Here is a 12,261-nt window from a genome sequence, read left to right on the forward strand (position 1 = left end):
CACATCTGCTCATAAATAAATCCTCTAAATCAAAAAGGGAGAAAATGCTTTGGAAACATGTTTCCATTTGGAGTCATGTTCTGACAAAAATCTGTTTACCCACATAATACGAAATGATAACAGTTGTACTTCAAAATTTGGGGCTTTCAGTCCCCCTCGCTAGGAGACTTTTGAATGACTTCCGATTTAACTTTCGGAGTACCACCATTCCATAAAAAACTATTAATGTCACGTTGTATTTTAATTACATAAGCTCTTGGTACATACATATGTAGATGAAATGACATAAATAAGCTTCGATATTGCAAGTGATTTAAGTATTATTATTTTACCGATCAAGGAAAGGTTTCTGATCCTCCACATTTTAATTATTAATTCCATTTTGTCTATGCATGTATCTAAATTAGAACAAACCATTTCTTCAAAAGCGTTAAATTTTAAACCTTAAGTTTTAAAACCATCTGTCCATTTAATAGGAAGGGAACCTTCTTTGTTAAATTTATATCTTCCAATCCATGTTGCTTCGGTTTTAGAAAAATTGACTTTTAACCCTGAACACTTCTCAAAATCATTAAACGAATCTAATAAAATTTGCGCAGAAAATACATCTTTCAAAAAACAAGTGGTATCATCAGCCAACTGTGAAATTTTTATTTCAGTATCCCCAATTTTAATACCAGATATCTGATTGTTTTTACGAATACTTATTGCCAGCAGTTCAACGGCCAAAATAAATAAAAAAAGGAGACAAAGGACACCCTTGTCGAACACCTCTCTCAATTTTGAATGGACTAGAACTAAATCCATTATTTACGACAAGACTAGATATATTTGAGTATAAAGTTGAGACCCATTTCCGGAACTTGCTACCAAAATTAAAACAAACCAATGCTTTTTTAATAAATAAATTTCCATTCTAGTGTATCAAACGCCTTTTCGAAATCGACTAGTAATATAAGCCCTGGATAATTTTTTAAAGCAGTAAACAATATAATATCAGCAATGAGTCGTAGATTTTCACCAATGTATCTACCAGCCACATATCCCGTCTGGTCCGGATCTATAAGTTTCGGAAGAAATAATTTCATTCTTTCCGCAATAACTTTGGCTAATAATTTGTAATCAAAATTCAAGAGAGAAAGAGGACGCCAGTTCGACAAGAGTGTTGTATCTTTATCTTTCTTTGGAATAAGAGTCAGTATACCCCGTCTTTGGTCTATTGAGAGGGTTCCGGTCTCGAAGGAATATTCATAGCTTTCTAAAACATATTTTTTTTATATCAATCCAGAAAAATTTGTAAAACTCAGCAGTAAGCCCGTCTGTACCAGGGCTTTTATTATTTTTAAATGTTTTTAAAACTTTAACGCACTCAGATTCTGAAATATCTGCATCGCATATATCCTTTTCCAGATCTGTAAGCTTAGGAATAAAATCTAAATCGAAAAAGTTAGAATCACCTGAATATTTATCAGGGTCTTCTTTTGATGAGTACAGCTTTTCGTAGAAATTTCTCTCTTCGTATAGAAGTTTTTCTTGTGACAAAATTTCAATGTCGTTTACAACTAATTTGTTAATACATTTATTTTTATAATTGCGTTTTTCTAATGATAAGAAATATTTTGAATTTCTTCCATTGCCTTCGCAGTGCTCGGCGTTTGATCGTATAATAGCCCCCCTTGTTTGATTGTTTACTATTTGCTCTAAATCGTCTTTAACAATATCTAATTCAATCAAAAGTGTATTTATATCTTTATCTAAATATGTACGAGAGAGATTTTTATGAATTTCGTCTTGTCGTTTTTTTTAAATTGGACTCTCTTTCCCGCAATTTCATGTTTTTATATTTGGAATATTTGACGGTTACGCCTCTTATTTCACTTTTCATGGTATCCCATTTCAAATTTTTATTTTCTAAGTTGTGATATTTTTTTATCACAATCTGATAAAGTATTTTTGACTATATCTACATAATCCTTGTCTGTCAATAAACCCGAGTTGAATTTCCAGAAACCGGGACCTCTCTCACTAAAGTTTTCGCCTGACAGTGTCAATTTGATAAGACTATGATCAGATTTTATAGACGGGACAATGGATGTTTTGGTAACACTGCTTGACAAAAAATTCGATATCAACCAAAAATCTAAGCGACATTGTATAAGCGGGGTTCTTTGACGCCAAGTATATAATCTAGAATCAACATCTCCAAATATCACATAACTCAAATTCTTCTATAAACTCTTCTAATTTACTCGTATATTTGACAGGTGTGTTATATTTTGAACCACCCATTTTGTCTAAAGATGAATTCAGTATCGTATTAAAATCTCCACCCAAAATAAGATTTTGATCTAACTTTTCATTTAATAAAATCTTTAATTTTCCAATATATTCAATTTGATCATTTTCAAAATTTTTGGTCGGCGCATAATAATTTACAAAAACAAAATCTGTGTTGTCAATTTCAACAGTTAGAATCAGATACCTTCCGTTTTCATCTGCAATTTTTTCCTTTAATATATAATCTTAATTTTTTCAACCAAAGAAACATGGATTTGCGTTTAAAATCGTTTCCAAAGCCATTTAAATTAAGAGAAGTTAAATTGATACAATAATTAGCCATTATCTAGTTTTGGCTTTACAGTCTTATTAATTTCATATGTGATACACTTAACGTAGTTGAACATTATATAACTAAGTAGAAAAAAAATCCAGAAAAACGTATCAAATATACAATACAATACAAAAAGAGAGAATTCTCTCTGTTCGGTCTGCCTGACCTAAACCATATGATTAATGTTAATTGTTTGTAATATTCATTGTTCATTCTCAATAAAACACATGTAACTTTCATTCATTAATAACAACAATACACTATAGGTATACAGTTACGGTTTAAAGTACATGTAACTTTCATTCATACACAACAACATTACAATTTACAAATTTTACTATAAATGACCCAATTACGGATTAAAGTACACGTGCACAGGTACACAGACATTCTTGTCGTAAATTTTGTTTACCTTTTCTTGCCGACGTACGAATAAAGGACACAGTTATGTAATGGCAAATCTGTATTTTTGATAGAACTGTGGATTGCATTTCATATCACTGGATTCATGTTTTTTGCATATATATATCGGATGGAGTTTTAAGATTTGCATTGGGTGCAAAACGTATAAAATTGCACTTATATATTAATTTATGTTTAAAGAATGGATATATACATTGTTGATCACCAAAATTGCTGCGGAAAGGATATTCGCACTTTACAAAAAAGGAAATGAGGATTCATTGTATAGAATACCAGTTTAATATGATTATTCTAATGTGTATGTGCAATTTATGTCAATATAGTGTCAACAACAACAAAAAAAAAGTGGGATTTCCCCCCCCCCCCCCCCGGGATTATAGTAATACACAGGGACGATGGTTACTTTCGTGATGTCTGCGTGCCGATACCGTGAGTAAATTATGTTATATAAAATCACAATATACGCTGCATGTATTTTATTGACTTATTTTAATTCATGGTGAAATTATTTCGGATAAAGTTGTATGTAAATTCAAAATTCATAAAATGTAGTTTTATCTACAAATGACCTAAGTATTTCATTTGAAATTTGCTTATTTATAACTCGCTTGTATAATGAATTATATTTAAATAAAATAGAGAATGGAAACTCTTAAGATACTTTGAAAATAGTTAACATATAGGATTTGGAAAGAGAATACATGAAACTAAATATATATTATCTAACTGATTGTAAACATGAAAGAAAAAAAGTGACAAGATGAGTTCAAACAACAGTAAATTGGTTTAAAGTTTTATTTTCTACATTTTGCGGAGAACCGCCTTTACTCCCTCCAAGATAATATTGTTTGTTCTTGAACCTATCTTTGCTGTACCAGATGGAGGTGTACGTGAGGAAATAATAGTAATGGTATGTGCATCTATTTCTTTTAAGTAGTCAAGTATCCTTGATCCAATTCCGTAGTCTCTGTCGTCATCGTACCCGTCGTGTGTATGTCCGTCTTTGTCTGTAAACCTATATACCAACGTGTTGTATGTGCATGCTGATACTGGGCCCTGCATTATTTGTCGGGCAGCTTCACGAACTTCTGCGTATGTTGTGGTGACAGCAGCTGTGACACAATAAGTATGACAATTGTCACTAACTTCATTGGAACTAGTTTGTTCAAATGTACCAAATTTAGATATGTTATTGGCATCAAAAATTGCTAATGCTTTTGGTGTTGACACTTTTTCCACATATTTAGATCCACTTTTAATAAAGAATAAACTGTTTCCTTTAATTTTAGTGTCTACATCTACTTCTTTGTACTCCTTTTGTTTTTGTACCAGTCTTTTTCTGTTTTCACGCATATCGTCTGGAAACTGTGGAGTTATGTACAGATGGGTGCGGTCCTAACCTTGACAAAAGTTAACTTAGAGTTAACTTGTTGACTGCTTTCTAAGTTAACTTGAGAATTTTTAAGCAGTCAAGCAAGTTAACTTCGTCGTTGGTGGACCAGACCTACGGTCTGCTTTTTTAGGACTGCTGCAGACCTATCGACAAGTCTGCTCCAGACCAGACCTGTGGACAAGTCTGCTTTTGACCAGTCCTGAGGACAGGTCTGCCCCAGACCAGACCTGTGGACAAGTCTGCTTTTGACCAGTCCTAAGGACAGGTCTGCCTCAGACCAGACCTGTGGACAGGTCTGCTCCTGACCAGACCTGAGGACAGGTCTGCTTTTGACCAGACCTGTGGACAAGTCTCCTATTGACCAGACCTGAGGACAGGTCTGCTTATGACAGATTATCGTTATAAGAGTTTTCATATCAGACTTGAGCTTTCATTAAAATATGTAAACAACATTCGCATTGTTTTTCCACAGATATCATTTATTATTTACTCGCTAGACTCTACTAGATATTATACAAATGCTCTCTTTTATTTGATATACATGTATTTTTATATAAATAAAAAATGGCTATACGATCACACAGAGTTTTTTTTTATTAGAAGGCGGATAGAAAGGTTATCCAACGCATCGGAACAATATTCTTATATCACGGGATATCGGCAACATTGTCTACGTTACTTCGTTCCCCGTTGTTTACCTGTCCCTTCCTAAATTTTACTTTATGCATAAATTTATACTTGCATGGATATTTCATTGATATTCAACTTGTTTGCATTGGATTTACTATTCTATTTCCCGCAGAATATTCTAACAGAAATTGTACAGTGTCCGTAAGCATACGATGTGGTAAAACTATCAACAATCTCGTCAAATTCGTCAGATTTATCGAGAGATTTGTCATTGCCGATATTTATATGGGACGTCCTAAAATTATACTCAATGCGCACTTTAATGAAATAGTTGCCACTTGACGTTTAACTATAAACAAAATCAATCAACCGACATAATAGATTCCAAGAAGAGAACCTCGTATACTTTTTTTATTAAATCATTGTAAATAGTACAAATGAATTCAGACATGTCAGTGTTGGTACTTTGATGATGTGGCATAATAGTTTTGTTTTACACGTACACCATCATGAACTCCTATATATGATGTGACTGTTATTATAAATAAAGAGATGAAATTCTGACATTCTCAATTTATTCAGAATATTTTTTGCGTTAATGGTTTTCCAATATTATTGATTACGTGTACATTTACGGTCCTACTAAAATGTGAACAGGAGCGCCAGGAGAAGACATTAAGGCGCTCGGTACAATGGTATGCGGGTATATAGATTTGCAAATAAAAGTGCACATATGATCAGTTTTGGTCAAATAGTTTTGTTTTCCAAGTCAGCATGAGGTATTAAAACTACTGAAATTTTGTTACGTATCAATATTTTTAATAAAAGGAGGACACGCTGGTATCCTAAATTTATGCGAACAAAAATTTGTTGTTATTAAATTGCAATATTGCTGTCCATTGTCATGATTATATTATACAATGATTCCTGACATAAAAAATATGGCTGATTAATACTATGCGGGTACGTCATGGTGTATATAGATTTACAAATTAAAGTGCACATATGGTCAGTTTTGGTAATACGGTCAAATAATTTTGTTGTACAAGTCAGCTGGAGGTATCAAAACTACTGAAATTTTGTTACGTATCAATATTTTGAATAAAATGAGGACATGCTGGTATCCTAAATTTATGTGAACAAAAATTTGTTGTTATTATATTGCAATATTGCTGTCCATTGTCATGATTGTATTATACATTGATTCTGGCATAAAAAATATGGCTGATTAACTATGCGGGTATATAGATTTACAAATTAAAGTGCACAAATGGTCAGTTTTGGTGGATGCGGTCAAATAATTTTGTTGTACAAGTCAACTGGAGGTATCAAAACTACTGAAATTTTGTTATGATCAATATTTTGAATAAAATGAGGACATGCTGGTATCCTAAATTTATGCGAACAAAAATTTGTTGTTATTATATTGCAATATTGCTGTCCATTGTCATGATTGTATTATACATTGAATCCTGACATAAAAAATATGGCTGATTTACTATGCGGGTATATAGATTTACAAATTAAAGTGCATATATGGTAAGTTTTGGTGGATGCGGTCTAATAATTTTGTTGTAAAAGTCAACTGGAGGCATTAAAACTACTGAAATTTTGTTACGTATCAGTATTTTAAGTAAAAAGTGGACATGCTGGCACCCTTAATTTAGGTGAACAAAAATTTGTTGTTATTATATTGCATTATTGCTGTCCATTGTCATGATTGTATTATACATTGAATCCTGACATTAAAAATAAGGCTGATTTACTATGCTGGTATATAGATTTACAATTTAAAGTTCACATATGGTCAGTTTTGGTAATGTGGTCAAATAATTTTGTTGTACAAGTCAGCTGGAGGTATCAAAACTACTGAAATTTTGTTACGTATCAATATTTTGAATAAAATGAGGACATGCTGGTATCCTAAATTTATGCGAACCAAAATTTTTTGTTATTATATTGCAATTTTGCTGTCCATTGTCATGATTGTATTATACATTGAATCCTGACATCAAAAATGTGGCTGATTTACTATGCGGGTATATAGATTTACAAATTAAAGTGCACATATGGTCAGTTTTGGTGGATGCGGTCAAATAATTTTGTTGTACAAGTCAACTGGAGGTATCAAAACTACTGAAATTTTGTTACGTATCAGTATTTTAAGTAAAAAGAGGACATGCTGGTACCCTTAATTTAGGCGAACAAAAATTTGTTGTTATTATATTGCAATATTGCTGTCCATTGTCATGATTGTATTATACATTGAATCCTGACATTAAAAATAAGGCTGATTTTCTATGCTGGTATATAGATTTACAATTTAAAGTTCACATATGGTCAGTTTTGGTAATGTGGTCAAATAATTTTGTTGTACAAGTCAGCTGGAGGTATCAAAACTACTGAAATTTTGTTACGTATCAATATTTTGAATAAAATGAGGACATGCTGGTATCCTAAATTTATGCGAACCAAAATTTTTTGTTATTATATTGCAATTTTGCTGTCCATTGTCATGATTGTATTATACATTGAATCCTCACATAAAAAATATGGCTGATTAACTATGCGGGTATATAGATTTACAAATTAAAGTGCACATATGGTCAGTTTTGGTGGATGCGGTCAAATAATTTTGTTGTACAAGTCAACTGGAGGTATCAAAACTACTGAAATTTTGTTACGTATCAATATTTTGAATAAAATGAGGACATGCTGGTATCCTAAATTTATGCGAACAAAAATTTGTTGTTATTATATTGCAATATTGCTGTCCATTGTCATGATTGTATTATACATTGAATCCTGACATAAAAAATATTGCTGATTTACTATGCGGGTATATAGATTTACAAATTAAAGTGCACATATGGTCAGTTTTGGTGGATGCGGTCAAATAATTTTGTTGTACAAGTCAACTGGAGGTATCAAAACTACTGAAATTTTGTTACGTATCAGTATTTTAAGTAAAAAGAGGACATGCTGGCACCCTTAATTTAGGCGAACAAAAATTTGTTGTTATTACATTGCAATATTGCTGTACATTGTCATGATTGTATTATACATTGAATCCTGACATTAAAAATAAGGCTGATTTACTATGCTGGTATATAGATTTACAATTTAAAGTTCACATATGGTCAGTTTTGGTAATGCGGTCAAATAATTTTGTTGTACAAGTCAGCTGGAGGTATCAAAACTACTGAAATTTTGTTACGTATCAATATTTTGAATAAAATGAGGACATGCTGGTATCCTAAATTTATGCCAACCAAAATTTTTTGTTATTATATTGCAATTTTGCTGTCCATTGTCAGGACTGTATTATACATTGAATCCTGACATAAAAAATATTGCTGATTTACTATGCGGGTATATAGATTTACAAATTAAAGTGCATATATGGTCAGTTTTGGTGGATGCGGTCAAATAATTTTGTTGTACAAGTCAACTGGAGGCATCAAAACTACTGAAATTTTGTTACGTATCAGTATTTTGAGTAAAAAGAAGACATGCTGGCACCCTTAATTTAGGCGAACAAAAATTTGTAGTCATTATTTAAATGAATTAAACTATTGCTGATTGTGGCTGCATAGTTCAAGGATGTATAACTAACAAGGACGTATACACCTAACATCAAATATACTTCTTTTCAAAAATATACATAATATGATTGAATTTGATCTCGGAATATATATATATATTCAGTGCCTGTTATCATTGTAACCGAGATCGTTTTTATAATAGATAGATTGTCAGATCACAGATAAATTTGTGTTACGTTCTGTGCGTACTTATTTTCAATTATTTGTGTTTAATCCTGTTCATAAAACGGAAGTATTAATTTTCAAATTACTTTATTTTCGATGTTTATACTACGAAACAAAGATATTAAAAATATTTTTTTTTAAATCAACGAAGAGCGGTCCTGGTTACAAGTTAACTTAGTGTTGACCAGACCAGTCAAAAGTTAACTTGGGAACAGGTCTGGTTTTGATCGGATTTGTTCAAGCAGAAGTTAACTTTGTGGCAGGACCGGTTTCCAAGTTAACTTATGTTAACTTTATGACAGGACTGGTTCCGAAGTTAACTTATGTTAACTTATGACAGGACTGGTTCGAAGTTAACTTATATCAATAGCGGACCTGTTTCTAGGTTAACTTTTTGGCAGACATAAAAACAGTCCTAGGTCCAAGTCCGCTTTTCAAGTTAACTAGATTTTGGTCCTAGGACTGGTCAGAGCAGTCCTATATTCGGTCACAGGTTAACTTTGACCAGTCCAAATGACTGGTTATCAAGTTAACTTGCTGTACAGGTTAGGAGTGCACCCATCTGTATATGCCATTTGGTAAGTCTTTGTTTTGTTTGCTTATTGTTCGTGCAGTGTTTATGACATGCTCTCGGTCATTGTAGTCATGGAATTTTACAACTATAGGACGGGTACTGTTTTGATTTGTCTTGGTCCCTATTCTGTGGGCTCGGTCAATTTTGTTATTTTCAGTTATTTTCAAAACATTTTTGAAAATCAATTTTAATTCCGCTTTTACGTTTTCTTCTTTTCGTTCATGAACACCTATTACTATAGCATTTTCCCTCATGCTTCGTTCAACCAGGTTTGCTATTTGATTTTGTTGACAATCAAGTCTAGTTTTTTAATGTACCACGTATGATTTCATTAGATTTAATTCAGAAGTAAGTTTTGTATTTTGATTTCTTACCTCGGCTATCATAGTTGTTTGGTCTTCAGTTTCTGTAGCCACAGCTTGAAGTCTGTCTTCAATGCCATCTTTGGCGTATATGTCATTTTTAATACCATGTATTTCTTCATTTTGGTTTTCAAATTTTATTATAAGACTGTTTATTGTATGCCTACTATGCCACTTAGAAGTTTGTTGTTAAATGTTTGATCCTCAGAGTATTCACCGAGGTTTTGTTCGAGGGAGCTCTCTGACTCCGTCATGTCAGTATCCGCCATTTTTATACCTGTATTTTGTTTACAATTAAAAGTTTCTGTCTCTATTTCTCTTTCACGCTTACGAGTATTTTGTTTTTCACTCATTACCTCTATTAATTACTATCAAAGTAAGTTTATCATGTGTTGATTCCGGAAAAATTCACTGTTTCACCATGTTTAAGTTGAAATTATCAGACAGGTCGAGCAGAGAGAAAAAAAACTCAACCATTCATTTCCAAGGGCAGATAATCATCAGATTAGAATTATTGTTACTTTTTTTTATCCCGTGTATTTCATACAAAATGATCAAACCAAAGAATTACCCCACTTGTATCATTAAATAAATCTATTTCATAATCATGGATTCAGTTAAAAAAGCTATATACAACATTTAGAAAACGAAGCTTCGAAACTTCTTCAATTATATTTTTTTCAATGATCAAACTGCACGAAACCAAACAATGTCTGAAACAATCTCTTTAATATAAGTATACCTTGTTTGATGTTATTGCTGTTGTACGAATTAAGATGAAACAATATGATTGTTTAGATAAAATTGTAACAACCTATCATGACATGCTAAAATCTAATAACCTACAAAAACGTACATATTTATTATTATAAAAGATATTTGTTCAATACAATGCAACTCAAAATACCAAACGATAGGAAACTATAACACTTTTTGTCTGTATTTGTAATCTCAAGACGCCGACGAAGCTAAAATGATTGTAAATATTGCGTTACCATGGTTACATTAGGTACAAAACATTTATTTGACATCTCCAAATTACCCCTATTTTACTTCGTTTATTGATAAAAATCTATTCCTCTGGTTCATCGGAATTGTAGTCTTCTTCTTGTTCAGGATTTCTTATCCTAAGTAGATATTGAACAAGATCATAATTACTGTCATCATTCAAAGTAATTATGCAATTGCTATAGATATTAAACATACATGTGTGATTGAACAACGAAGCCCATCGACGAACATCATTGGTGAGGTATACAACATAAAGTCCACTGAAGATTAATGTCATATATGACCGAAAGTCGTCATATAAATCCATGAACGGGTGGTTAACTAGTATGAATTCTCCGTCAATCTCATGTTTAAATGGTAAAACAAATCCATGTAATTTTAAAAAGTGGTAAAACACCATTGACCGTTCATCTTTTGATAGTAGAATTCCTTTGCCGAATGGTTGATCTTCAAACTCAAGTAGCTTATGCTGGAGCCACTTGTTAATCAGTTCGAAGTTTTGGTCATTTGACAAAAGAATATCATTTTCGTGAAGCGTATCTGTTGAATCATTTGGTCCTTTATGTGGCTTACCAATGCTTATTTCGTTGTCATCATCGGGGTCAAAGTTTTCTTCTAGCATACTGTCAAGGGTACTATTTGCGTCCAGATCAACATCAAACTTGTCATGGTCTTTATTGCAGTCGTTTTGCTTAATATATTCAGAAGATTCGAGTAAACATTGATTTTCAATGTGAATTGTTCCACAACGATGGCATAATATTTCATTTGTGTTATTCAAGGAATTACACGTATTACAATCAAGGGTTCCGCATACTTCGCATAAAATATTATGGTATGCGCAATCATCGTGTTCGCCAATGGATTGTGCCTGATCGGGTATCAAACTTAAATAGTGAAATTCAGCTATATGTCCTAAGTATAAAGTCTGCTCCAGCGCAACATCTCGTGGTATTATTCTTATTGGTTGAGAGTTTGGTAAACTTGATAATATTAGAATTGGAATCCGGAACAGACATGCGGCAGCAACAAGCACGGTATTATCACCCCATTCTCCATCCCGTTCCATTCTTTCCAAATAACCATTCCAGTCTACATCGACCGTAAAATCACGAACATCAACAGTTCCATCAGATAAATCAAGGACAGGGTTATTACGTAAAAAGTCAACTATCATATGACGTAGTCTTGTGTACGAAATTTGGACATCTACTCGTGAAAGTTGCAAGGACATCGCATGAAACATACAGTTACCATCTGATGGTATATCTCTGTCGACATGTAGATCTTCTTTCGCTGCATTTTGTTGAAGTCCAATCATTTTATCATGCATGGCTTCCTTGTATGATGTTGACATTACTCTGCTTTCGGTAATTATATCATTTAGTTCCTGAAGGATATTAAGAACTCGTTGATTTTCGCCCTGCAAGTTTATGTTCTTTCTTTTTTTGTTTTCTTTTGCTTTCTGTTGTTTTTCTCTTTCTTTA

The 12,261-nt window shown here is 32.5% G+C and overlaps 1 protein-coding gene across 1 annotated transcript; it reads right to left on the reverse strand.

Moving 5' to 3' along the window:
* Nucleotides 1–3,835: 3,835 nt before the first annotated feature.
* LOC139483089 (uncharacterized) lies at nt 3,836–10,116 on the reverse strand. Its single transcript, XM_071267121.1, has 3 exons — nt 10,041–10,116; nt 9,776–9,879; nt 3,836–4,399 (listed from the first exon to the last, which is right to left on the reverse strand). Exons 1-3 carry the CDS (start codon nt 10,114–10,116, stop codon nt 3,836–3,838), a joined length of 744 nt encoding a protein of 247 aa, XP_071123222.1.
* Between the last annotated feature and the right edge of the window lie 2,145 nt (nt 10,117–12,261).

This window comes from Mytilus edulis, chromosome 7 (genome assembly GCF_963676685.1).
Source record: "Mytilus edulis chromosome 7, xbMytEdul2.2, whole genome shotgun sequence".
In the NCBI taxonomy this organism is placed as follows: domain Eukaryota; kingdom Metazoa; phylum Mollusca; class Bivalvia; order Mytilida; family Mytilidae; genus Mytilus; species Mytilus edulis.

Coding starts and splice junctions, on each gene's coding strand:
- LOC139483089 (XM_071267121.1), bottom strand. CDS start 10,116: ATGAGTGAAAAACAAAATACTCGTAAGCGTGAAAGAGAAATAGAGACA. Junction 9,880..10,040: donor TAATTGTAAACAAAATACAG/GTATAAAAATGG, acceptor ACCAAAATGAAG/AAATACATGGTATTAAAAAT. Junction 4,400..9,775: donor AAACAACTATGATAGCCGAG/GTAAGAAATCAA, acceptor ATAACTCCACAG/TTTCCAGACGATATGCGTGA.